The sequence below is a fragment of the Gopherus flavomarginatus genome, chromosome 5 (assembly GCF_025201925.1).
Source record: "Gopherus flavomarginatus isolate rGopFla2 chromosome 5, rGopFla2.mat.asm, whole genome shotgun sequence".
Lineage (NCBI taxonomy): Eukaryota > Metazoa > Chordata > Testudines > Testudinidae > Gopherus > Gopherus flavomarginatus.
This window is the reverse complement of record NC_066621.1, coordinates 108,936,363-108,964,152: the sequence shown is the minus strand read 5'-3', so window position 1 is coordinate 108,964,152 and position 27,790 is coordinate 108,936,363. Positions and strand designations below refer to the sequence as shown.

Below are 27,790 nucleotides of genomic sequence, written 5' to 3'. Positions count from 1 at the left end.
GCCAATAACGTCGATTTGCGTCCACACTAACCCTAATCCGATATAGTAGTATCGATTTTAGCGTTACTCCTCTCGTTTTGTAGGAGTACAGAAATCGATTTAAAGAGCCCTTTAAATCAATATAAAGAGCAGTGTAGTGTGGACGGGTGCAGCGTTAAATCGATTTAACGCTGTTAAAATCGGTTTAACAGCATAGTGTAGACCAGACCTATGATGGAAAGACTGCCACCATTTTGTGCAAAGGCTCAGAGACTAAACCATTCATCATTCGCACTGGTGTGAAGCAGGGCTGTGTCATTGCTCCAGCACTTTTCTACATTTACCTTGCTGTGATCCTGATTCTCATCCGTGACCATCCTCTTGATGGAATTGGGATTGAGTATGATATGGATGGCCAAATCCTCAATCTCTGACATCTCCAAACAAAATCTCAGATCATGAGAATTGGCATCACTGACCTTCAGTATGGGTATGACTGTGTCATCCTCTCTCTCTCACACACACACACGCGCGCACACACACACACACACACACACACACACCAACCTGCAAAGTACCCTAAATCTTTTTGCAGATGCCTATCACAGCCTGGGTCTCTCCCTCTCTCAACACTGGGAAAAACAAGGTACTCTACCCAGTCCTCACCTGCACAAACTACTCTTCGTACTCCACAAATCACCATCGATGGAGAATGCCTGGAGAATGTGGACCATTTTCCATACCTTGGCGGCCACCTCTCCCAAACAGCCAGCCTTGACAAAGAAATTGAATTCAGGATCCACTGTGCCAGTACATCCTTTGGAAAACTACTCAAATGTGTTTTCAATTATAGGGATCTGCAAACAGGCACCAAGATCTTGGTTTACAAGGCAGTTGTCATCCCCACCCTTCTCTGGGTGTGAGACCTGAGTAACCTACAGACAACATCAAGCAGCTGGAGTGATTCCAACAGTGCTGCCTCAGGATCAGCTGGGAAGACCGACACACTAACATCAGCATTCTCTCTGCAGCCAACATCAGTAATATAGACGTGCAGGTCATGAAACACCAACTCTGCATGTCTGGCCGCTGTGTACGTATGCCTGACACTCGCCTCCCAAAGCAGTACTCTTCTCTCAGCTAAGTGAGGGAAGAAGGGCTCGCAGAGGGTAGCAGAAGCATTTCAAAGATATCCTGAAAGTACATCTTAAAAAGGGAGGCATCAACCCAACAAACTGAGAGGACTCAGTGTGGAACACAACACAGTGGTGCCACACCATCCACCAAGTCACAGCTCACTTTGAGGAGAACAGACGTACTCATGAGAGAGAGAAGTGATAAAGGAGGAAAGAAAGGGCTCAACAGTCCAGCCAACAACTATGTGTCCTCCAAGAGTCCACCTGTCAGTCCTGTGGGAAAATCTGTCGGGCATGAATTGGGCTTCTCAGACACTTAAAAATCCATCAGTGAACCCCCTTGTCAGACATCATCCTTGCATCGAGGGATAGCCGAAGTGTGACTTTGTGAATCTCCAATATTTTAATAATGCAATTCAATCAACACAGATATTATAGGTATATTTTCAGAATTCTTTTCATTGTTTGACTTGTCCTTTTTAAAAAGAATTCATATTGAGGTTAAAAAAAATGTATTATCTTCGAGAACTCATAGGTGAGGTTCCATACAACGGCAGAAGGGCAAACATAGCACCTATCTTTAAAAAAGGGAACAAAGAGGACCCAGGAAATTATAGACCACTAAATCAATTTGTAAGCACTAAAAAATAATAAGGTAATAAGTAATAGTCAACATGGTGTCACGCTTCAAGGTTCAATTCAAACCAATGGCGGGGGGAGGTGTCACCACTTGCCCTATAACCCTGGATGTCTTTCAGTGCTTTGCTGATGTAGCTGTCAGCCTAGGACACTCACAGCCAATCCACAAGTATTCAGGTTACCCCCTGAGTGTGTGCTAAACAGCTCTGGTTTAGCAGCCGATCTGCAGCCCCACACTGGCTTTCACCAGGCTTGGCTACAACCAGCAAGGTGACCTCAACACACTCCCAGTACCAAATTTCCACAAAACCATGTGCCCTGAAGTGTTCAGCCCTCTCCTGGACAGCACAGGGGAATAAAAAGGTTTGTTGCTTGTTTTAAGAGACAAAAGCACATTGCAGCTTATTAACGTAACTGGGGTAAATACATTCTTCCCTTCAAACACAACACTCGGTTTGTAGTAACAAACAATTAACAATAGAACATAGATTAAGTGATCCAACTGAAAGGAATAAAGCTAGAAAGGATTACAAGCAATCAAAGTGAGGACATGCATCCGAAAGAGTAAAACTTAATCTAGCAAGATACAGGCTTTGTTCTATGTGGTTTGCTCACCAAATCTTCCTTCTTCCAAGTCATGACTGACTTTCCCGTAGTCAGGGCTTTTCACAGAAGTTCAAGATGGTGTCTTTCTAGGTGAAGAATCTTTTCCTGAGCACATTTTTCACCTATATTCAGTTCTCAGAGACTTCATCTCCCCACCCCCGTTGCTTGAAGGACCCATCTTTCTAAGCTTGCAAGAGCTCTCTTCCCTTGTGTGTGTATAGCAATGGATACCAAAGATGGCTTTCGCCCTTGCTTGTATCTTCCAAAGTTCAATTACCTTGTTTCAAGAGGTGGAGTGACCTCATGCTGTTTTTCCGTTCCTGTGGGCTTCCCACTGGCTGTAAATTAGGCTTCCAGTGTTTGATTACACCATGCTAAAATCTACATAGAAGAGAGGTAAAAAGCTATCACGTTCACTCCTGTCTGGCTGTTTTTTGCTTTGTTTGGAAACAGCTGGTAAAGCCAATATCAATGAGTATCCATAATTCCTTATATAGTGTTAATATATATATTTTACAATGCTGTTAATCACTAGTGTATTATAGGCTTTCATAAACACCTCACTTGACATTTATAATACAGTAATGTATATTTTTAGCACTGTTTACTTTATATGTAAGTGGACCTTCACTGTCTTTGACTGATAACCAGGCAGATCACAGAAGTAAATACACAGTAAATTTCTTTGTTTAAGGCAGAGCTGATTAGCAACACCCTTTTAATATGCCTGGCTTAAACACATTTTAGTTATGATTCCAGAATAGATCCATAACTCTTAATACACACATCCCACAAGAATATTAATAATCATGAGTTATTAGTTTTCCAATGACATATTACATGACACCTTTTGGGTACACATTATAACCACACTGAATTGGTCAGACCAGCCGAAAATCATTATCTGAGACCTGTGAACCCCTTCCTGCCATACATTTTTATATTTCAGCATGATGTGTTCTGAAATTATTTTTTTCAGCTATTGATCTTATAAATAATTTGCTGCAAGTGAAAATGAGGAAGCGCTACAGTGTGGACAAGACGCTAAGCCACCCATGGTTACAGGTAAAGCTGCACTTAATGCTTTTTCCCCTTCTTCTGTATGCATATTTAGATTCTAAACATGAACAATTTTTGGCCTTTTAACAGAGAAGAAGCTGTAAACCCTGATAATTTTCTCAATTCCAGGCAGCCTTTTCCCTGTGCACAGGATATTATTTATTTTTAAGATAGCAAAGTTTCATATTACTAAGACTTATTACTTTTACAAAATATGCTACTTTAGAATACAGTAGTGTACTATGAAATACCATAAAAAACAAAGCTTGTCAGACTAACTAACTGAACAACATATATTTTGTGCTGTAGAATCTTTTTTTTTAAAAAAATCCTGATCTTAAACCCATTATAATTGATAGAAAGACATTCACTTCAGTGTGCTTTGGATCAGGTCCTAATTTGCTTATTTACACAGCTAATTAACTGGCAGCAGGTCTCTCATACATTAGTGTGAATTAACAAAGTTCTGCTGTGTCTTCAAGGAGAATATAGCATTGTTATTATTTTTAATGAAAGGAAATTTTGCAAGTGTTAAAGCTGTTCCTAAACTTTATGTCCAACAGTACCAGTTTCTCACACTGAGTTGTAGGCTTTTCTATCCAATGGAACTGTCTTCCAGTCAGTTATATGTTGAGACTTAAGTTGGAAGCAGCCAAAACCTGTTGCAGGATAAAATACAGAAAACTAAATGGATGCAGGCAGTGGGTGTGCATTGAGTCCCCTATCAGAGAAGTTTACCATTCAGCACCTGATTCTGCAAGGTATTGAAAGTCCTTAATCTTCCACTGAAGTCAATAAGCATTCAGAGAAGTGCCTGCAAAGCACCCTTCAAAAGAAGTGGAGAACGTTCATCACTTCACAGGAGCAAGTTGTAAGAGTGGGGTGTGAGGGAGACAATAGTGTTCCTCATGAGCCTGAAGTACTGGCATATATATTAGGAGCTCCTAGACTGTACTGGTATGTAGGCTTTAGTTTCAAAGTTACTGTTTATAGTCACGAGGCAGTGAGAATCCTGGGGTTGTAGAAGCATTTGCCCCTAACCGTTTGGAGATATGTACTTTTCCCCCTCATTCTGTAAAAGGCTCAGGAGTAAGTAGCTTCTTATGCAGCTCCAACGATTGTGATATTTAATCACCTCCCACAGATGCAAAGTGTACTGACAGGAATATTTCTGTCTATCTTCTCCTATTGCCAGGGACTAGATATTTATAAACTATTTTAGCTACTGTTTGAGTGAGAAACCAAAATAAATCACAACAATGAATGTTTGGTGCTTGGTTTGTAGCAAGCCTTTAAGGCACTGCTATTAATGATTACTGAATCTGTCATATTGTTCAGTTGTTTTACAGGCTATGTAATTTTTCCACACCACATTTTCCTTTTAATTGGTCATGAATTACTCTTTTTGCTCTCTTTTGAAAAGATACTCACATTGGTAATACTCTTCCACCCTTGTACGTCTCTCTCTCAAATAGCAACATCTCCATTAGGAACAAGCTATAAAACTCAGTTTCTGAATTAAATTTTATATTTTGGGATGTTTGTCCCAGCTCACTAGCATTTGTTGCCATTTCTCTCTGTGCTGCAAATCAGACTGACTACATTTCCTGTTTTAACAAATTTAATAAGATTCCCATTGTCTGTTAATCTCGGTATTACATTGCCTGCCTCACCATAGTATTTGAGCTATGTAATTAATGGATTTTTCTCCTTTATACTACACCTATTGACATAGGGATTCCCATTTTACAGATGCGGAATGGAGGCAGAAGCAGAGCAAATCAGAGCAACCGCTCTGAGCCCCGTGTATATAGAATGTAAACTGGCTGGGCCAAAGAAAGAGCTTGGTACAGTCCCCCATGCATTGTATACCTGGAGGGAAGGGACATCAATCTGATTTGCTATCTGTGCTTTTTTTTCCCCTTGCAGTTTTATTCAAATGATATGAGAGCCCTAGTCTGCCATTACAGCCCATGTAAGGCGTAATAGTGCCTTCTGGGACATCTTTGTACTACTCCAATGGTACAGTGCATTATCGTACAGTCTAATCAAATGAATTTACTAAACAATCATATGGAAAAAAAAATTGATAAACATCAATGCAGGCTAATTTCATGCAGAGTAATTACTCCGGTCAGAAGAAGCAATGTAAGAAGAAAGCAAGGCATTTAGACAGCAAAACTGAATGATACATCTCACACTACTGGGGGAAGGATTACTTGTTTTTACAAATACTCAGACTAATACTTCCCCTTTTGGTTTTTCATGCAGGACTATCAAACCTGGTTAGATTTAAGAGAGCTTGAATGTAAAATCGGAGAACGCTACATCACCCATGAAAGCGATGACTCACGTTGGGAACAGTACGCAGGAGAGCATGATTTGCAGTATCCAGCACATCTTATCAATCCAAGTGCTAACCACAAGGAAAATACTGAGCCAGAGGAAGCAGAGATGAAAGCCCTCAGTGAGCGTGTCAGCATCCTTTAAGTTGCATCCCCTATCATCTGTCAAAACACTGTGGAATTAATAAATACATACGGTCAGGTTTAACATTTGCCTTGCAGAACTGCCATTATTTTCTGTCAGATGGGAACAAAGCTGTTATACTGTTACCACTGTTGATGCATCTGAGTTGCCAAGACAAATCAACAGAAGCATTTTTATTTTGTGTGACCAACTGTGTTGTATTAACAAAAGTTCCCAGACACACTAAACTTGTTATTGTGAATAATTCATGTATTAAATGCATTAAAACTTGTCTCCGCTGTGCCTTTGCAAACTAGTGTTTTTCTTACTTGAGCCTCGTATTGGTAAGAGAGAACCTTTCCATACCAATCTCTGTTGTGTGTGCACCATTAGTATTGTAAGTGTAAGCAAACTCTTGAAGAGTAGATTATTACTGCTGTTCTGTGAACAACTTCTACCATTTGGATAAAGTGTTTATTTGCTATGGAAAAAATATATTGAGATATAAAAAAGCATGAAAATAACAAATTACGTAATACTGTACAGTTTTAAGTCAGATGCACCGTCTGTGTATGTGTATTTATATAGACACAAGCACGCACACATATGATGCAACCTGCTCTAAAGCCTAAATGCCTTAGTAACGTAAACTGCAGTATATGTCAGTTGTATTTCCCCTTTTCTTAAAACATTCTGCTCTAACATGTAAATTCAGAAGCTGAACCACATGTTGCCTTTGTGTATGTTTTCAATAAAAAGTCTTGTTGAAATAGATCTGTTTGATGGCGATTCTTTTTAAATTATCCTGAGTTGCTTTTCCTGGTTTGGTTGGGACTAGGACTAGGAGCATCTTTCAGATTATTCTTTCAGCCTGTGGAAGTGAGTTATATGGAACCACAGAGGGAGCAGGAATGTGTCATCTGCAGAGCAAGGATGAGTTATATAGTTAAAAATTACTTTCTCCTTAAGACATGGCTATCTCTATGAACACGAGGAAGAATTAATATACTGAGTGCAGTCTGATTTGGAACATGCTTTTTGGAGCCTGATTTTTGCATCCGTTAAATTAGTGGGAGCTTTGACTTCAGTGAGCACAGGAATGGGGTCTTTCTCAGGATCAGGGGATTGAGGAAGAAACACTCTTAGATACATGGAGATGTTTGTTTTCCTTTTGAGTTTGACTCCTTCGATTAGCGCTCACAGGGTAGTTAACATACGTGAGCTTGAGAATTCTTATCCTCTCCCCTATGGCTGTTAGAAGTTATCCAGAAAAGTAATACAGCCACACTTCCTTTCCTATAGGCCACTATTAAGGTTGCTAGGCATCTGGTTTTTGACTGGAACGCCCAGTCCAAAAGGGACCCTGGCGGCTCCGGTCGGCACCACTGACAGAGCCATTAAAAGTCTGGTCAGTGGCGCAGCGGGGCTCGGGACTAAGGCAGGCTCCCTGCACCCAGAAGCTGCAGGGACTTGGCGGCCACTTCCTCAGAACCGCGGTAAGCGCCACTGGGACCTCACCCCACCCCCCCCTGCTGCACCCCAACCCCCTTTCCCAGCCCAGAACCCCCTCCTGCACCCCAAACCCCTCATCCCTGCCCCACTCCCAGGTGGAGTCCTCACCTCCACACAGTCTCCAAGCCCCTGGCCCAGCCTGGAGCCAAGCCCCCTCCTGGCACCTCAAACCCCTCATTTCTGGCCCCACCCCCAGCCAGAGCCCAGATCCCCCTCCTACACCCCAAACCTCTCATCCCAACCCCCTGCCCCAGCCCGTAGTCCCCTCCCACACCCCAGAGCCCACACACCCCTACCCCAATTCCTCAGCCTAGAGACCCCTCCTGTAGCCCAAATCCCTCATCCTCAGCCTCACCCCACACGCTAATCCACTGCCCCAGCCTGGAGTCTCCTCCCACGCCCCAGAGCCCACACCCCCAGTTGGAGCCCTCACACAGACCCCAATCCACCAGCCCAAAGCCCCCTCCTGTACCCCAAACCCCTCATCCTCGGCCCCACCTGCAGCCAGGCTCCTCCCCCTCCCCCCCACACTCTAACCCACTGCGCCAGCCTGGCTCCCCCTCCTTCACCCCAAACCTCTCATTCCCAGCCCCACTCCAGAGCCTGCACCCCCAGCCCAAAGCACATACCCCCTCCTGCATTCCAGCACAGCAAAAGTGAGTGAGAATGGGGAAGAGTGAGCAAAGGAGGGAGCAAGCTGGGGGTCAGTGTCTCAGAAGGGGCAGGACAGGGGTTTTCAGTTTTGTGTGATTAGAAAGTTGGCATCTCTAGCCATCATGAGCAGTGGTATTGCCAGGGAAAGGCCACTAGGAGACAGAGCCAATGTGGAGGAATAGGGTCTCTACTCATCCAAGGGATTCCTTGCAAAGCTGTCCATGCCAAGAACCCCATCCATAGCTTTTTACATAGGGTGATTCGGCCATATAACAGAAATCTTCAACAAAGCGGAAAGCAAAAAGAAACAGGCATTATTTGCTGTTTATTAACTTTTGCTTGTTTTGATCTCAAACTCTTCAATGTGTGGATGACAATCCAATCACCTTTTACTCTTCAGGATGATCCAGTTTTTAAAACATAAGGAATTTAGAAACTCAAACTACAAAAATATATTTTTTAAAAAAGTACGTTTTGTTCAGTATATTTTGTGTAATTATAATTTAGTTTCATTTGTCCTGTTAGGCACAAGGCAGTAAAAGAGCAAAGTTTATGTATATCTTTTGTTTATTGGTGGAAGTTAAGAATGAATATTTAAATCACAATATTTAGTAACTGTACAAAACACCAATTTGCAAGAGATGTTTGGATTTTCAGATACTGGAATAGTTAATGTGTGAGGCCTGCTTTGGACATTTGTAATCTGTTGGCTGGGTGAAAGGAAAAATGGAGTCAGAGTATTGTCAAAAGGAGCAAATTATTTTCAGTTCTCTTAGCAATATAAAAGAAAATTTATGAAAATTAACTTTAAAAACCCAAAAACATCTGCTGTCCCAAAAAGAAAAACACATCCCCCTAAAACTCAAAGTACCCTCCCCGTTTCATCCATCCCCCTCAAGAAAACTTTCAGTACATAAAAAGGCTTTGGAATATGGCCTGAAAGTCAAGAAATTTGGACTGTATCGTGCCAGATCTGTTGACTTTCTGAACATGTTACACAGTCTATCTATTCAGGATTTTCCTGTAAGGGTGGTTTTTATTGTGTGTCACAAGAGTTGCTAGTGGCAGTATTGAAATTTTTGTCAGTGTTGATATTTTTCTTTTCTATGCAATTTTACATTTGTGTAAGTGCACTTAGAGAGGCATAATATAATTAAATTAAAGTCATACCCACACAGCATGCTTGCAGCTGGGCGTAGAGTGGCTGGTACAGGCAGGGGCGACTCTAGACATTTTGCCGCCCCAAGCATGGCAGCACGCCGTGGGGGGCGCTCTGCCGGACGCCGGTCCCACGGCTCCAGTGGACCTCCCGCAGGCGTGCCTGCGGAGCGTCCGCTGGTCCCGCAGCTCCACCGGAGCCGCAGGACCAGTGGACCCTCCGCAGGAAAGCTGCCAAAGGGGGCCCGCCTGCTGCCCTCCTGGCAACCGGTAGCGCGCACCCCACGGCATGCCGCCCCAAGCAGGAACTTGGCGTGCTGGGGCCCGGAGCCGCCCCGGGTACAGCCCAGATGTGAACACCCACCCCAGGAGCTGAGGTTCCAGTCTCCTGAGACTGTTGTGTATGCTCCTCATTCTCTTCTCCTTGTTTCCTTCCACATAAGAACTAGCATCTCTTGCCTTGCAGCTTTTCTCTACAACTTGGAGGGGAGAAAAGTGGAGAGCCTCAGTTTGTCAGCAGCTCCCTGCCTCATGGACCCAGCGACACCACTGACTCCTTCCCCTAGCTCCCCCTCACATCTGCCTACTTGCTTCCCCTTCCCACTTTCCCCGACAGAAGAACAACTCATACCCACACAGCATGCTTGCAGCTGGGCGTAGATTAGCAATTTGCAAGCCATAATCATTCCAACTATGGGCCATTCATTTTAATCAACTGGGAAAATTTCTGGTTTGGCCAGCTTGCATGAGATTCATAGATTCATAGACTCTAGGACTGGAAGGGATCTCGAGAGGTCATCGAGTCCACTCCCCTGCCCTCATGGCAGGACCAAATACTGTCTAGACCATCCCTGATAGACATTTATCTAACCTACTCTTAAATATCTCCAGAGATGGAGATTCCACAACCTCCCTAGGCAATTCATTCCAGTGTTTAACTACCCTGACAGTTAGGAACATTTTCCTAATGTCCAACCTAAATCTCCCTTGCTGCACTTAAAGCCCATTGCTTCTTGTTCTATCATTAGAGGCTAAGGTGAACAAGTTTTCTCCCTCCTCCTGATGACAACCTTTTAGATACCTGAAAACTGCTATCATGTCCCCTCTCAGTCTTCTCTTTTCCAAACTAAATAAACCCAATTCTTTAAGCCTTCCTTCATAGGTCATGTTCTCAAGACCTTTAATCATTCTTGTTGCTCTTCTCTGGACCCTCTCCAATTTCTCCACATATTTCTTGAAATGCGGTGCCCAGAACTGGACACAATACTCCAGTTGAGGCCTAACCAGCGCAGAGTAGAGCGGAAGAATGACTTCTCGTGTCTTGTTTACAACACACCTGTTAATGCATCCCAGAATCACGTTTGCTTTTTTTGCAACAGTATCACACTGTTGACTCATATTTAGCTTGTGGTCCACTATGACCCCTAAATTTTTTTCTGCCATACTCCTTCCTAGACTGTCTTTTCCCATTCTGTATGTGTGTAACTGATTGTTCCTTCCTAAGTGGAGCACTTTGCATTTGTCTTTATTGAACTTCATCTGGTTTACCTCAGACCATTTCTCCAATTTGTCCAGATCATTTTGAACTTTGACCCTGTCCTCCAAAGCAGTTGCAATCCCTCCCAGTTTGGTATCGTCTGCAAACTTAATAAGCGTACTTTCTATGCCAACATCTAAGTCGTTGATGAAGATATTGAACAGAGCCGGTCCCAAAACAGACCCCTGCGGAACCTCACTTGTTATACCATTCCAGCAGGATTGGGAGCCATTAATAACTACTCTCTGAGTATGGTTATCCAGCCAGTTATGCACCCACCTTATAGTAGCCCCATCTGAATTGTATTTGCCTAGTTTATCGATAAGGATATCATGTGAGACCGTATCAAATGCCTTACTAAAGTCTAGGTATACCACATCCACCGCTTCTCCCTTATCCACAAGACTCGTTATCCTATCAAAGAAAGCTATCTGATTGGTTTGACACGATTTGTTCTTTACAAATCCATGCTGGCTATTCCCTATCACCTTACCACCTTCCAAGTGTTTGCAGATGATTTCTTTAATTACTTGCTCCATTATCTTCCTTGGCACAGAAGTTAAACTAACTGGTCTGTAGTTTCCTGGGTTGTTTTTATTTCCCTTTTTATAGATGGGCACTATATTTGCCCTTTTCCAGTCTTCTGGAATCTCTCCCGTCTCCCATGATTTCCCAAAGATATTAGCTAGAGGCTCAGATACCTCCTCTATTAACTCTTTGAGTATTCTAGGATGCATTTCATCAGGCCCTGGTGACTTGCAGGCATCTAACTTTTCTAAGTGATTTTTAACTTGCTCTTTTTTTATTTTATCTTCTAAACCTACCCTCTTCCCATAAGCATTCACTATGTTAGACCTTCCTTCAGACTTCTCGGTGAAGACCGAAACAAAGACGTCATTAAGCATCTCTGCCATTTCCAAGTTTCCTGTTACTGTTTCTCCCTCCTCACTGAGCAGTGGGCCTACCCTGTCCTTGGTCTTCCTCTTGCTTCTAATGTATTGATAAAAAGTCTTCTTGTTTCCCTTTATTCCCATAGCCAGTTTGAGCTCATTTTGTGCCTTTGCCTTTTAATCTTGCCCCTGCATTCCTGTGTTGTTTGCCTACATTCATCCTTTGTAATCTGACCTAGTTTCCATTTTTTATATGACTCCTTTTTATTTTATAGGTCATGCAAGATCTCGTGGTTAAGCCAAGGTGGTCTTTTACCACATTTTCTATCTTTCCTACCCATCGGAATAGCTTGCTTTTGGGCCCTTAATAGCGTCCCTTTGAAAAACTGCCAACTCTCCTCAGTTGTTTTTCCCCTCAGTCTTGATTCTCATGGGACCTTACCTATCAGCTCTCTGAGCTTACCAAAATCCGCCTTCCAGAAATCCATTGTCTCTATTTTGCTGTACTCCCTTCTACCCTTCCTTAGAATTGCAAACTCTATGATTTCATGATCACTTTCACCCAAGCTTCCTTCTACTTTCAAATTCTCAACGAGTTCCTCCCTATTTGTTAAAATCAAGTCTAGAACAGCTTTCCCCCCAGTAGCTTTTTCAACCTTCTGAAATAAAAAGTTGTCTGCAATGCAGTCCAGGAACTTTTTGGATAGTCTGTGCCCCATGATGTTATTTTCCCAACATATATCTGGATAGTTGAAGTCCCCCATCACCACCAAATCTTGGGCTTTGGATGATTTTGTTAGTTGTTTAAAAAAAGCCTCATCCACCTCTTCCACCTGGTTAAGTGGCCTGTAGTAGACGCCTAGCATGACATCACCCTTGTTTTTTACCCCTTTTATCCTAACCCAGAGACTCTCAACATTTCCGTCTCCTATGTCCATCTCCACCTCAGTCCAAGTGTGTACATTTTTAATATGTAAGGCAACACCTCCTCCCTTTTTCCCGTCTATCCTTCCTGAGCAAACTATACCCATCCACACCAACATTCCAATCATGTGTATTATCCCACCAAGTTTCAGTGATGCCAACAATGCCATAGTTGTATTTATTTATTAGCACTTCCAGTTCTTCCTGCTTATTACCCATACTTCTTGCATTTGTATATAGGCATCTAAGATACTGGTTTGATCTTGCCTTCCAGTTTTGCCCTGACCCTCCTTTCTCTCTGCCATTATAGCCCACACTCCCTCTTGTTTCTGACCCATCTCCCAGGTCTTCATGTTCCCCACTTACCTGTGGGCTTTGCTCACCTGTCCCCGTCGAACCTAGTTTAAAGCCCTCCTCACTAGGTTAGCCAGTCTGTGTGCAAATAGGGTCTTTCCCCTCCTCGAAAGGTGAACGCCATCTCTGCCTAGCAGTCCTTCCTCAAATAGCGTCCGGTGGTCGAGGAAGCCAAAGCCCTCCTGGCAACACCATCTTCGCAGCCAGGCATTCACCTCCATGATGCATCTGTCTCTGCCCGGGCCCCTACCTTTGACAGGAAGAATCGAAGAGAATACCACCTGATCTCCAGACTCCTTCACCCATACTCCCAGAGCCCTGTAGTCACTCTTGATCCGCTCAGCGTCACACTTTGCAGTACCATTTGTGCCCACATGGATGAGTAGCGTGGGGTAGTAGTCAGAAGGCCGGATAATCCTTGACAATGCCTCTGTAACATTTCAGATACGGGCCCCCAGCAGGCAGCATACCTCCCGAGATGAAATGTCAGGGCGAAAGATGGGCGCCTCCGTCCCCCTCATCACAGAGTCTCCAACCACCACTACCCTACGTTTCCTATTTTCAGTGGTGGCAGCAGACCTCCCAGCCTTAGGGGTACAAGGCTTCTCCTCCTTTACTGTAGGGGGTGATTCCTTCTCTCCTGTATCAAGAAGAGCATAACAGTGACCTATTACCATGGTGGGAGGGTTCACAGCAGGAGTGGAGCACTGCCTGCTGCCAGAAGTAACCAGCTGCCAGTGTCCACCCTGAGCCATCTCCTCCTCCACCAGTGGTGTGTCAGCAGTCCTGTGAACTGGGACAGCTACCTCAGCTGTCTCCACATGGACACTATCCAGGAATTGCTCATGGATACGGATGCTCTTCAACCTAGCCACCTCCTCCTGTAGCTGTCCCACCTGCTGCCTGAGAGATTCCACCAGTAGGAACCTTTCACATTGGATGCCCCTGCCCCCCAGCCTGAATATCAGTAAGTGGAAGATCTCGTGTGTTTCTCTTAAAGCCTCAGCTCCAGGAATCAGATTATTTGGTGAGAATCGTCTCAGCTTTCATTTTTAAAACATGATAAGTTTCTAGCCTGCACACTTGAAATGTGATCCCCTATAACATTCAAGCCAGTGGGGTAATAAAAAGAACCCAGCATTTACTAGCTTAAGTTTCATGATTTTTAGGCCAATCTCATTTTTTGAGAAATTGACTTGTGATTTTTGAATGTTTAGGGCTAGCAATACTGTTGTAGGGAGGAGTTGCCACTAGAATTGGAGGAATGTGACAATGCTACCAAACATATTGCACATCTGATGGACCACACCCAAACCTCAGCAGAAATGGGATAGCTACTGCATGACTTAATATGCACTCTCGTAGACAGGGGGAATCTTTGCAGACCACTTTCCTTAAGTGTGGGTGGAGAAGGAAGAAAAAAAGTAGAAGGAGTTCTCTAACTGCTGCCAGGAGAAGGCCAAAATTAGATTAAAATAAGCACACTGAATGTTAAAGTTTTTAGTGAGGTTATTGAAGAAAAAGGATAGTCAAGAGAATAAAACAGGAGCGATGGGGTTATTTTATTCCAATTATAAAATCACTTTTAAGGACATTTTTTAGCATACAGATGGGGTGTCAAAGAGCTGCCACTATAGTGCTTCAGTGTTGACACTGCAGCAACGGGAAGGGTTCTCCCACCACTATAGGCACTCCACCTCCCTGATAGGCAGTAGCTAGGTCAATGGAAGAATCTTCCATCAACCCACCACAGTCTACACCAGGGATTAGGTTGGCTAACTCAGGGCAGGTCTACACTATGGGGCTAAGTCGACCTAAGTTGCGCAACTCCAGCTATACTATTCACATAGCTTGAGTCGATGTACCTTAGGTCGACTTATTGTGGTGTCTACACCGCACTTGGTCGATGGGAGAAACTCTCCCATTGACTTACCTTATGCTTCTCTTTCCTGTGGAGTACTGGAGTCAGCAGGAGAGCAATTGGCAGTCAATTTAGCAGATCTTCACTAGAGCCACTAAACTTACCCCTGGTGAATCAATTGCCATGTGTCGATCCCCCAGTAAGTGGAGACCTGCCCTGAGGTCTTTCAGGAGTTCAAATTTTTCACACCCTGAGAGACATAGCTACGCTGAGGTAACATTTCAGTCTAGACCAGCCCTAAGACATTTTTATCCACTCCACGTTGTTTCATGTACAAAACTCGTGCAATCTAACCTATGTGGGTGGATCTCTGCAGATCTCCATTGACTTCAAGGGGACTGCAAGCATCACATTGCAAGTGTGGTGCCAAAAGTAGTATTTTGAATGGTACGTTTGATTCTGAAAGTTATTTTACAGATACAGCTGCCGTTTACTCCAGTTGGAGTTCCACAATGCTTACAGGATCAGCTCAACTATTCTGAAATAAAATAGAAATGCTCAGGTTCTCTCTTTTAGTCACCAAATCACCAGATAATCCACTGAATTAAATCTTGTGTCTGTGTATCTGAAACTTCAGCTAAGAAGTACTATCCTGGAATTTGTCCTGTAACTGTTTATGGAAGGAATCCCAATTTGTAAGCCTCCCCCACTCCCATGAAATAAGGGTACATAAATAAGGGTATTATCACAGCAAATGACAAACAGTTTGCAAGACAATCTTTGTGACAAATTGAATTTAAACCAGTCTAAAAGATTGTGGGTTTGAAACATTTTGCATCTTGGGTTATTGCTCCTCATTCATTCCCACTCTAAACCTCATCTCAGCTGTAAACTTTAATCGTAAAGTGAAGAACTTTATGAAAAACCGTGTCGCTGTCTTCATTTTGCAAATCAGTTGAGCTGAGTTGTCAAGGTTCCTTCCCCACTCTGACTTTAGGGTACAAATGTGAGGACCTGCATGGACACTTCTAAGCTTAATTACTAGCTTAGATCTGGTAACTCTGCCACCATCCAGACATTTCAGTGTCTGGATCACTTCTTGTCCCCCCGCCAAAACCTTCCCCTCCCTGGGCAGCCTTGAGAGGCTTCACCAGTTCCCTGGTGAGTCCGGATCCAATCCCCTTGGATCTTAAAACAAGGAAAAATCAATCAGGTTCTTAAAAAGAAAGCTTTTAATTAAAGAAAGAAAAGTAAAAAAAAAATCATCTCTGTAAAATCAGGATGGAAAAATACTTTACAGGGTACTCAGATTCATATAGCCCAGAGGAACCCTCTCTAGCCTTAGGTTCAAAGTTACAGCAAACAGAGGTAAAATCCTCTCAGAAAAAAAGGGACATTTACAAGTTGAGAAAACAAAAATAAGATGAATCTGCCTTGCCTGGCTATTACTTACAATTTTGAAACATGAGAGACTGATTCAGAAAGATTTGGAGAGCCTGGATTGACGTCTGGTCCCTGTTAGTCCCAAGAGCGAACAACACCCAAAACAAAGAGCACAAACAAATCTTCCCTCCACCAAGATTTGAAAGTATCTTGTCCCCTTATTGGTCCTCTGGTCAGGTGCCAGCCAGGTTTACTGAGCTTCTTAACCCTTTACAGGTAAAAGAGGCATTAACCCTTAACTATCTGTTTATGACATGAGTATAGACATATAGGGCTAGAAGGAACTTTAAGGTCATCTAGTCCAGCCCCTTATGCTAAAGTGGGACTAAATGTGCCTAGGCCATCCCGGATAAGTGTTTCTTTAACGTGTTCTCACAGGTTCCCTTGGAAGTCTATTCCAGACCTTAATTACTCTTGCAGAAACCAGGAAAAACTTTCGCACCAACCTAAATCCCCTTTGCTGCAGACTAAGCCCATTTCTTTTTTGTCCTCTTTTTAGTGGACATGGAGAACAATTGATCACAGCCCTCTTTACATCAGCCCCTAACATACTTGATGACGTATCATATCCCCATTCAGTCTACTGTTCTCAAAACTAAACTTGCCCTATTTTTTTTAACCTTTCCTCATAGGTCATAGGTCATGCTTTTCTAAACCTTTTACCATTTTTGCTTCTCTCCTCTGGATTCTCTTCAGTTTACCCACATCTTTCTTACAGTGTGGTGTCCAAAACTGGACAAAAGTACTCCAGTTGAGGCCTCACCCAGTCTGAGTAAAGCAGGACAGTTACCTCCTCTGTCTTACATACAGTGTTCCTGTTAATATACTCCAGCATATTAGCCTGACAGCTGCATCACATTTTGTGATCCACAATATCCGCAGATCCTTGTCAGCAATACTAGTGCTTTCTGTAGCAACTGTTTTTTTTGTAGCTGCCTGGTGTCTCCTAACACTTCCCATGGTGGAGTTATCTTCTCACAAGAACTGTTGTCCCTTTCTGGGCACTGGCCCTTTAATTTTTGCCAGACACATAAAAAGACCATTTTGATGACCAATGTTGCCACTTGCTGCAGCACCTTTTCCGTCTGCTAAGTATCCTCACCTCCTCTAGTTTTCACAAGGAAAGAACATGTTCTCCCCTCTTCCTTTTTATCTCTGTTCTCTCTCCAACCTGTCTGGAATGTGTGCTGTCAAGTAGTTGAAGAGCAGCAGGGGTTGACAAGTGGGTAAAGCTATAAATCTGGGTTTGATTAAAAAGATGGATTTTTTAAGAGAAGTTGAACCTAAATTTTTCTGTGGTAAATAGGTTTCATAAAATTAATTATGAACTGGGAATTCTTTTGAGAAATTCTTCTTGTAATTATGGAAAAGAGATTTCTGCCTAGCAATGCTGGTAACTTACGTAACTGAAGGACATTGTGAACATCAAGCCTTTGCAATAGGTAAAATGATATATAAAAGCAAATCCACTTACCAGTGCAGTGGCTGTTGATTTATCATTAAGAAATCTGCAGTATTGTTTAGTAAAGCTGGGAGTCAGGTCAGTTGAATTAGTTTGAGGTAATTGTTCTCAGTTTCCTTTCATGAGTGTCCTACAGACATTATTCAGACTGGCATCATAAATGTTCATAGTGAGTGATGATCTAGGCCAAGTTATTTCATTGTATGTCTTGCCTCTCTGATGCATTTCAGACATTGAGATTGTGGAGGCCAGGTTCTTCTTGAAAGAGAAATCAGGGAAAGGCAGGAGATTTTTGTAGTGCAATTTGTTTATTTACACCATGACCACCAGTCTTTGAACACAGGTGGTCACAAACAGCACAAAGGTAAACCTCTCTTTCATAAAAGCAGCAAAGAATCCTGTGGCACCTTATAGACTAACAGACGTTTTGGAGCATGAGCTTTCGTGGGTGAATACCCACTTCCTCAGATGCATGTAGTGGAAATTACATGCATCTGAGGAAGTGGGTATTCACCCACGAAAGCTCATGCTCCAAAACGTCTGTTAGTCTATAAGGTGCCACAGGATTCTTTGCTGCTTTTACAGATCCTGACTAACACGGCTACCCCTCTGATACTTGACCTCTCTTTCATAAATCTCAACTTCAGCACCAATTATCAAGAGCAACTCTGTCCCCAGAATTGACTCTCATTTAGAGAGATTAAGGCAGAGAGAAAACTGCCTTTCTCCTTGCAAAAACTTCATGAAAGGAAACATCAGAAAACAACAATAGAGCACTTCTTTGAAGACTGAACAGTGCTCATGCACTAAAACAGGGAATTTGTAAGACGATGAGTAACAGTGCCATCTGATGACTCCTGCCAAAACAGCATAGCATAAATTAAGTTGCTAACTACAGGACCTTTGTATTTTCTCTCATGTACAACTGATGATGAAGAGTTTGAAAATGCAGCTGAATCAGGAGTATAAATAAATTATTTTCATAAGAGGTTTTCTTTCCGACTAGCTACCAAACCTGAGAATATGACAAGGAAATTGTTTTTTTACTAGGGGGAAATGATGCTTTTTCCCCATGCCTCTTTATTAGCTGGGGTGCTTGCCAAATATTTTAAGAAACTTCTTGCTCAAATATTTATTGCTTTTCACAATCGGCATCAGTCAACATAATATACTGAAATTTTCCCTGTTGCTGTTCAAAAATGTTACCCTGTGAAATCTGACCTGTTTGCAATTCAGCCAGACAGCTTAATTCACGTATTCCTCACCCCCCAAAGCCTGACAGTCTACATGGAACCAAACCTTGCTCCTTTAAAACAACCAGCATCAAAATGTGCTGAAGCAAATTTGGGCTGTGTCGTCATCCTCCACAAATTCTCCAGGCACCCATCTACCCCTATCTGCAAGGAAGGGAAATGGAAGGCCACTCCATAGCACAATGTCCTTAGTCTTGAGGCAGGTCCTCCATGGGGCCAGGGTTTCCTGTTTGTTCGGTGCTCCCTGCCTGGAGCACCGGTGGCTGGCGCCGCCCAGCTGGAACCAGGCCACTCTGCGGCCGCCGCTGCCACCACCACACAGCACAGAGCACCGGGTCAGGCCAGGGTCTGCAGCTGCACTGCCCCAGGAGCTCACAGCCCCATTGCCCAGAGCATTGCGCCAGCGGCAGAGTGAGCGAGCTGAGGCTGCGGGGGAGGAGGAACAGCAGGGGCTGGGCTGGGGCTAGCCTCCCAGGCCAGAAGCTCGAGGGCTGGGCAGGACAGTCCCACGGGCCGGATGTGGCCCGCCGGCTGTAGTTTGCCCACCCCTGCCCTACATGCTACCTAAGCCTCTTTAAGTGAGATTCCATTAGGGAGCTATCTAAAGTGCACCTCAGGGTCTCTTGCCTCACTGCAGCCGCTCTTCCTCTGGTCTCTTGTTTCTGGTACTCTCTTCTGCCCACAGCTATCCCTGATCCTTTCCCCCCCGGCTATTTCCACATCACTTCCATCTTCCTAACGATTATCAGAAGCACCATGGGCCACCTGAAATCCTGAGCCTCCTTTAACTATCCTGTTCCCCCCCTTACTCTTCCGCCAGCATTCTCATAGCTGAGCCAATTTGCAAAGCTGTTCACAGGTATTCAGGAAGTACAAATGTCTCTGTATTTCAGCCTTGCTTTCTACAAAAAGTCAGCTGCTGGGTTTATGCTAATTCATATGGGAGTGTTTAAGATATACTCACAGATGAATGCAGGAGCAAATATAGTACTAACAACAAACAAACAAGTGACATGCTGTGTAGACTTAAATAATCTATATTAGAGTGACAGTTAAGTTCTATACAGGAAAAAATATTGGATTTTGTATATGAAACATTGACAGTGGCAGAACAAACAAGTAGTGGGGGGAATCCGTTGTTCACTGAGGTTTTCCAGCTACAGTTACATGCAAGCCTACTGTTTACACAGCATAGTGCAGACTGTTGTAAGTATTAGAGTAGAAATTCAACTAGTGGTAGAGGACTGGTGTACCCCATCCCTACTTGGTATGGTGCTCTGTCCCCCTCTAGTGGCACTTCAACCTATCTAGAGCAGGCATCTCAAACTCAATTTACCTTAGGGTCAGTGCCAGTCCTCAAATCCTCCCAGCGGGCCAATGATGTCACTGAAGATGGTGTTCAGAAAAGAAAACATTTATATTGTATTTTTTATTTCGAATTTCTTAGAAATAATAAAACTTGTCATACAACTTTATACAATTCTTCGCCTGCAGAGCGTTTTTAGTGTTTGCCAGACACCTGGCTATGCTTCAGTTCTGTCAGTTTGTTGATGTCTGGCCTCAATGACTGAGCAGTTGAAACCTTCAGGATTGCAGCCAGGTATGCCTCAGATAGCTGTGTTCCGTATTTTGACTTGTTTATATTCATTGTGGAAAAAAGTGACACAGCCTCCATGGCTGACTCTGCCCAGCAACTAATGAGGCTGCCTCCCATGGCTGACCTTGCCCAGTGACTAGTGATGGTATCTTTGTCCCTCTCCCACAACCAATCGGAGCTGTGGGTGGTGGTGCCTGCAATAGACATTGCCAGCAGCATGTCTGCATGCATCTCTCCTCCATGAGCTGCAGTGGGAAGGTTCTCGGGCTGCAGATGGCCCGCAGGCCAGGACTTTGAGACCCCAATCTAGAGATTGATGAGTCTGCCATAACCTTGGTTAAAAGCCAGGTGGCTTTTAGCTCATGGAGTAGAGGCTCATACACTAACCTTCAGAGGTCCCAGATTCAGCCCCACCCACCGAGAACCAGGGTCTATCAGCATTACACTAGCACAAACCATCTGTACCGTATCATGATTAGTGGAACTAGAGACAGAGGGACCCAGGTACTCTGGAAAGGCTGTAATGAAGGGTCACCAATCAAACAGGGAGTTAGATCGGAAGCAACTAAGCCACATGGATAGAGTAGTGGCATGGGATTTAATAGAGATTCACTTGTTCAGCTTAACCTGAATTCACCTTCAAGCTTTTTAAATGAAACATCCACCACTTCTGGCCTACAGTGAGGTTTGTGGGAAGATGATTGCCATGGTAGCAGCTGTAGAGCAGAGATCTATATCCCTTCACATGCCATGGCAGTAAACTCCATTCCAGCCTTCTGTAGCATAGGTGCAGACCAGGCTATATATCACAGAATCTGAAGTTACGTGGACCCAGTATCCCTAAGACCTTGGCCAAGCAGTGCCTCCCTGGTTTCCTGCATCCCACATGTAAAATGGTCTAATTTTTCTGGTCTTGTGTGAGGGTGAAAGTCACTACACTATCTGAGCTGAGGTCACCTTCAGTGGAGACATCACTTTACTTTGTCTTCCCTGCAGTCAGTACAGTAGTGGTGATATGGAACTGAAGCCAGTGACCCTGAATAGCAGTCAAAACTCATTCTAGCTGTAGTCCTGTAACCTAAATCTGAGTCCTAATCATATAATTTAAGATTAAAACCTATTTTGGGAGAGGAATAAACACAGCTACACTCACAGAGTGTAAATTAGTATGTCAGTTTTCCAAATCCCTGAGTCCCATTTCCAAAAGTGTCCTAGAAGTCTAAGTTTCATTTAAAAAGTAGGGGGAAGGGGTCTTATGAGTGTCCAACATATTTTTAAAAAATGAGATTTAGGCTTGTAAGTCACTTAGGTGACTTGGAAAATGTTACCCTTTGTTAATAAGCTAGGGAAATATTCAATTAACAAAAGAGGGCAGGTACTTGGCATTCAGTGATATTATATATCTGTGCTTTGGACCTTCAAGACAGAAAGTGAAAGTTCTCTTGTGGAATCTCTTAATTATTTAGGCGTGTCTTACAGTGCACCCCCTCACAAAGAGGGATTAGTCATAAGAACATGGAACATAAGAACAGTCATACTGGGTCAGACCAAAGGTCCATCTAGCCCAGTATCCTATCTTCAGACAGTGGCCAATGCCAGGTGCCTCAGAGGGAATGAACAGAACAGGTATTCATCAAGTAATCCATCCCCTGTTGCCCATTCCCAGCTTCTGGCAAACAGAGGCTAGGGACACCATCTCTGCCCACCATCTCTGCCCACTCTGCCCAGTGGCTAATAGCCATTGATGGCCCTATCGTCCATGAACTTACCTAGTTCGTTTTTGAATCCTTTTATAGTCTTGGCCTTCACAACATCCTATATCAAAAAGTTCCACAGACTGATTGCATTGTGTGAAGAATACTTTCTTTTATTTGTGTTAAACCTGCTGCCTATTAATTTCATATGATGACCCCTAGTTCTTGTGTTATGAGAAGGAGTAAACAACAGCCAGCACAGACAAGGCCTGGGGGAGAACTCTCCTCTGATAGGCAGCAGGGCTGCTCAGCCTGCAAATGCCAGGCCAGGCATTCTATGCAGGGCATGGCCTGGCTGTTGGCTCCCATCCCCCTGCTGGGGTCCACACCCATCCCAAGAGAGTGGGCAACATGGGGGCTGGAAGGGCAGTTCCTCCCCAGCACTAGTCCCAAAACATCAGGCACAGCATAGCAACAAGAGTATAGCACCCCCACATTGGGACCAGGTTTCGCTGAGACTTTTCAGTCCTAGTTCTTCCCTCACAGAGACTCTCCCATTTAGGAACACTCTTCCTTGGTTTCCTTTCATGGTGAGCTCCCTCACCAGGCTCCCCATGAAAAGCCCTCCCCTTAAAAGCTTTCAATCTCTGTGTTCTGGGGACTGTTCCTCTCCTCAGGAAACTCTGGAGTACCCCAGGAGTAGCTTCTTCTTAGCCTGCTCCCACAAGGAGTTCTTACCTCCAGACCTTCCTCCCAGTGTTTTCTCCTACCTAAGCACACATAACCCTTCATAAGGCCCAGATGCACCTTAACTAATTAAGTATTGCCAGCTACTTAGGCAGTCCATTATCCCCAACTGGGTCTGGGCTGGCTCAGTCTCTTGAGCAGAGCAACACAGGTAGGCTGAGAGCCTGACTGCCAGCAGAGGCCAGCCAACCAGTGACACCATCCTGCTCCCCCTCCCTCTTCACTACATTATTATCCCATACACTCACTCCATCTCCTGCCCACCTCAGCATTAACCTCCTCTAATACTGACCCCACTCCCAGTTATATAATCATTCCACATGCTCACTCCTCCCCCACACCAGCCTGGCACCATGGTAGGGCAGCCTGGACAGGGGTCCCGGCCCTGTCTTGCAAACTCCCCAGTAACCCATCCAACCCTACAGGCCCCCACTGGGCTCAGTCATGGGCGGGCAGGGGAACTCCTCCTTAGCTGTTATGCTGACAGCTACGTCCCACTGGGGGACCCTTTCTGGGCCTTACATACAGGGCAGAGGTGATGCATGAAGGCCGGATCATAGCAGCCAGATCCCCCTTGCAGGGAGCCTGCTCAAAGGAGTAGGCCAGGCCCAGGCCATGTACCATCTGGCTGAGACACTTGTGCTTGTCAGCCTCCTGGACCCCTTTCTTTCCCTCCTCCCAGCAGAGAGGGGCCAACACTCACCCTGCAGGGAGTGTGGAGTGACTTCTGATGGGGATGCAGGGTGGGAGGGGGGATGTGTCTGTTTGATGGTTTAGAAGGGTTGGGGATGGCCCCACTGAATGAGCCAGCAAGTGACAGATGGGAGGGATGGACTCATGGGATGGATGGGTAATGGGCCTGTGCAGTGGATGGGGATGGGCTCACATGGTCAGCAAGGAGGGGGAAGGGGATATGGGCCCCCGGAGTGATGGGGGACATAGGCTGGGATGCTTCTCCTCAGCAGTGAGGAATGTATGAGGTCACCTTCAATTCAATTCCATCCACCGTCCCTCCCCACACAGTGGAGATGGGGAGAAAAGATATGAACAGGAGCACAGTCTAACTACTGAGCCATCAGCTATTCTGAGCTGAGCTTCCTCCATCTCCCAAGTTGTAGCTGTTCCAGTTTGCATTAAATAATTGTTGAGCGACGGACTGGAAGCTGGGTCTCCCCACTGCCAGATGGGTGCCTTAACCACCAGCCTGCATAATCATTTGCACTTGTGCTCTCTGTCGCTCACCCAATGACTCTAAGTATTTAAACACTGGGGAACACTTTCAACAGGAGAGACTGAGGAAGCTTCACACCATCATAGCCTATAGCTCAGGCATAAGCACATGATTCTAAGAGATAGGAGATCCCTCTTTTCTTTCCCCACTGGCAGAAGGTGGAATTGAACTCAGGGCTCCCACATCCCAGGTAAGTGCTCAAATCACTGCACTAAACATTATAAAGGTGGCCAGTACCTCCTTTTCTGGCCAGATTTTGAAAAGGACCTGATCCAGTGGGAGGCCTCTAAGCACACCTACTGAGACAGACATGGGCTTTGGAGGGAGAGAGGCCTCTGGGTGCCTAGAGTGAGGCAGCAGTGTGCATGCCTGGGACAGAAACTTAGGAACAAAGGGAATTTTTACTGCAAAGATTTAGGTGCCAAGTGAGTTTAGGCATCTACAGGGGTAGGCAGCAATTGAGTGGGAGTTTTTTGGATTGCACTGGAACCTAAATTTGGGACTAGGAGCCTAAATTTCGGGGCTAGGCACCTCAGTATCCTTTGTGAAGCCAGGTCTTAAGGTATTTAGATGCCTAATTCTCATTGATTTAAATGGGAATTACAAGCCTAAATACGTTTAAGGATCCGAGACTTAGGAGCCTAAATCTCATTTACTCTACATGACTTAGGTGCCTAAATGCCCACTGAAAATGGACGATGGGGGGTAAAATGTTAGCGTAAATCTTTGGTTCACATTATATATTTGCATGACTGGAAAAAAAAATAGTAGTGAGCAAAATGAGGTAAACGGATAGAACTATAAGGAAATGACGGACTGGTCATTCAGCACTTGCCTTACATTCCTGGATTTAGCAAAGCTTTCACTTAATCCTAAAGGGCAGTCTTGTAAATAAAAGGTCCAGGGAATGAGATGGGTTCAAAAGTGACTACTCTGAGTCCTGTGTGTCCTCATCTCATTCATAGAGCCCTGAAAAGACCCTTTCCTCCACTTCAAAAATATATATAGTTAGATGATAGAAAGAAAGTTCTCACTAAACATTCAAGATATATTATCAACTAGACCCAAAACATTAAGCCCATTGAACTGAAAGTCTTTAATTCAATTCTAGAATTTGTGGGAAATATTTCATTGGGGAAAAATGGTTTTGATGACTGTTGCTGAATTTCCATTTACAACATTTAAATGAAATCAAAGAAAAACTTCCTTTCAAGAAGAGATGTGTTTGTGGGAGGAGGTCTCCATACTTACATGGAATGAACACAGGGCTGGAAGACCAGACCTCCTGAATTCTATTCCCATCTCTGCCACTTTCAGGCCTTTATAAAACTATGTACTTATATAGCACTTTACAAATATTAGTCAGGTCTCATTGATTAGGTACATATTACTATTCCCACTTTACTCATGGGATAACATGAGGATGAAAGAAGTTAAACTACTTGCTCAAGGACACATTGTAGATCAGCTTCAGAAACTGTATTGGTACCCCAGTGTTCTGCCTCCCATGCCTGATCAATTTAGTACTCCCTAAGCAAGTCACATCCTCAAAGGTATTTACGCACTGTTGATTTCAATGGGAGTTACTCATCTAAATACCTTCTGAGGAGCTGAGCCTTAACCTCTCTGTATCTCAATCTTCCCATCTGTAAAGTGGAAGTAATTTATAGATTCCAAGGTCAGAAGGAAACATTGTGATCATCTAGTCTGACTTCCTGTATAACGCAGGCCACAGAACTTTCCCAAAATAATTCTTAGAGCAAATCTTTTAAAAAGACATCCAATCGTGTATTTAAAAATTGTTCATGATGAAGGAACTACCATGACCATTGGTAAATTGTTTCAATGGTTACTTGCCCTCACTGTCAAATTTATGCCTTATTTCCAGTCAGAATTTATCTAGCTTCAACTTCCAGCCATTGGATCCTGTTATAGCTTTCTCTGCTAGACTGAAGAGCCCATTATCAAATATTTGGTCCCCATGTACAGGGCCATCCCTAGAGAGGTGCGGGGCCCGGGGTGGAAGTGATGTCACTCCAGGACCGACCCACGCTGAGGGCGGGTAGGGGAGGATGGGGAGGCAGTGCCTGCCCAAACAGCCAGGCATGGCCCTGCCCACACTCTGTGCCCCCAGGGCTCTGCTTCGGGGGTGCTGCTGGGTTCCAAGGGGCTGGGGCCACACTGCCCACCTTCCCAGGGCTGGGGAGGCTGTGGCAGTGCTGCGTGCTCTCCCTTCCAGCGCACTCTTCCTCGGGTGGAAGGGGCGCGGCTGGGGGTAGCTTCCTCCAGTCAGCGGTGCACCTGCTGCCCATGCGGTGCTGGCCAATCGGACTGACCTGTGGGGGCCCCTCAAAGCGCGGGGTCTGGAGTGGTCACCCCAATTCACTGTCCCCTAGGGACGGCTCTGCCCATGGAGATAATTACAGACTGTAATCACAGACTGTAATCTGTTAAACTAAATTGATTCAGAAACTTCCCTCTATCACTCTAAGCCATATTTTCTAATACTTTATTTATTCTTTGTACTTTCTCCAATTTATTAACATCTTTGTTGAATTGTGGACACCAGAACTGGACACAGTATTCCAGCAGTGGTTCTACCAGTGCCAAATACAGAGGTAAAATAACCTCTAGATGTCTACTTGAGATTCCCCTGTTTATACATCCCTGGATCACATTAGCCATTTTCACCAAAGTGTCACATTGGGAGACCATGTTCAGCTGAGTATCCATCAAAATATCCAAATCTTTTTCCGAGTCACTGCTTCCCAGAATGGAGTCCCCCATCCTGTAATTATGGCCTACGGTCATGTACACATTTACATTTAGCCATATTAAAATATACATTGTTTGCTTGTACCCAATTTACCAAGTGATCCAGATCGCTTCTGAATCAGTGATCTGTCTTCTTCATTATTTACCACTCCACCAATTTTTGGGTTAGCTGCAAACATTATCAGTAATGATTTTATATTTTCCTTCATGTCATTGATAAAAATGTTACATAGCATAGAGCCAAGAACTGATCCCTGTGGTATTCCATTGAAAACACACCTATTTGATAAAAATGTAGTACCCGGTTTAATATCTTATAGAAGTCTAAGTATATTAAGTCTACACTAACACCTTTATCAACCAATTTGTAATCTCATCAAAAAAAGATATCAAGTTATTTTGACTGGAGCTATTTTCCATAAACCCATGTTGATGTACATTAACTATACTATGCTCCTTTAATTCTTTATCAGCCATTCCATTATCTTTCCTGGGACCGATGTCAGATTGACAGACCTAGAATTACCCACGTCATCCAATTTACCCTTTTAAAAAAACTGGCACAACATTAGCTTTCATCCAGTCTTCTGCAACTTCCCCAGTGCTCCAAGACTTATTGAAAAGCAATGTTCATAGTCCAGCAAATTCATCAGCCAGCTCTTTTAAAACTCTTGGGTGCAAATTTTTCTGGACTTGCTGATTTTAAAATGTCTAACTTTTTATTCTAATATATACTTACTTACCATAGGCAAAATCCAAAACTATGCAGGATTTATAATACTCACAGCCAAATTCCCATTATTTATATAT

The 27,790-nt window shown here is 44.0% G+C and overlaps 1 protein-coding gene across 4 annotated transcripts in view; it reads left to right on the top strand.

Moving 5' to 3' along the window:
- PRKD1 (protein kinase D1) overlaps window positions 1-6,640 on the top strand; it is a 295,104-nt gene extending 288,464 nt beyond the window's left edge. For all 4 annotated transcript variants that reach the window (XM_050953862.1, XM_050953861.1, XM_050953863.1 and 1 more), the window contains 2 exons: window positions 3,340-3,425; window positions 5,691-6,640. In XM_050953862.1, the coding sequence (XP_050809819.1) occupies window positions 3,340-3,425; window positions 5,691-5,909 (305 nt within the window). In that variant the 3' untranslated portion in view covers window positions 5,910-6,640. The remainder of the gene's footprint in view (window positions 1-3,339; window positions 3,426-5,690) is intronic.
- Window positions 6,641-27,790: the final 21,150 nt, after the last annotated feature.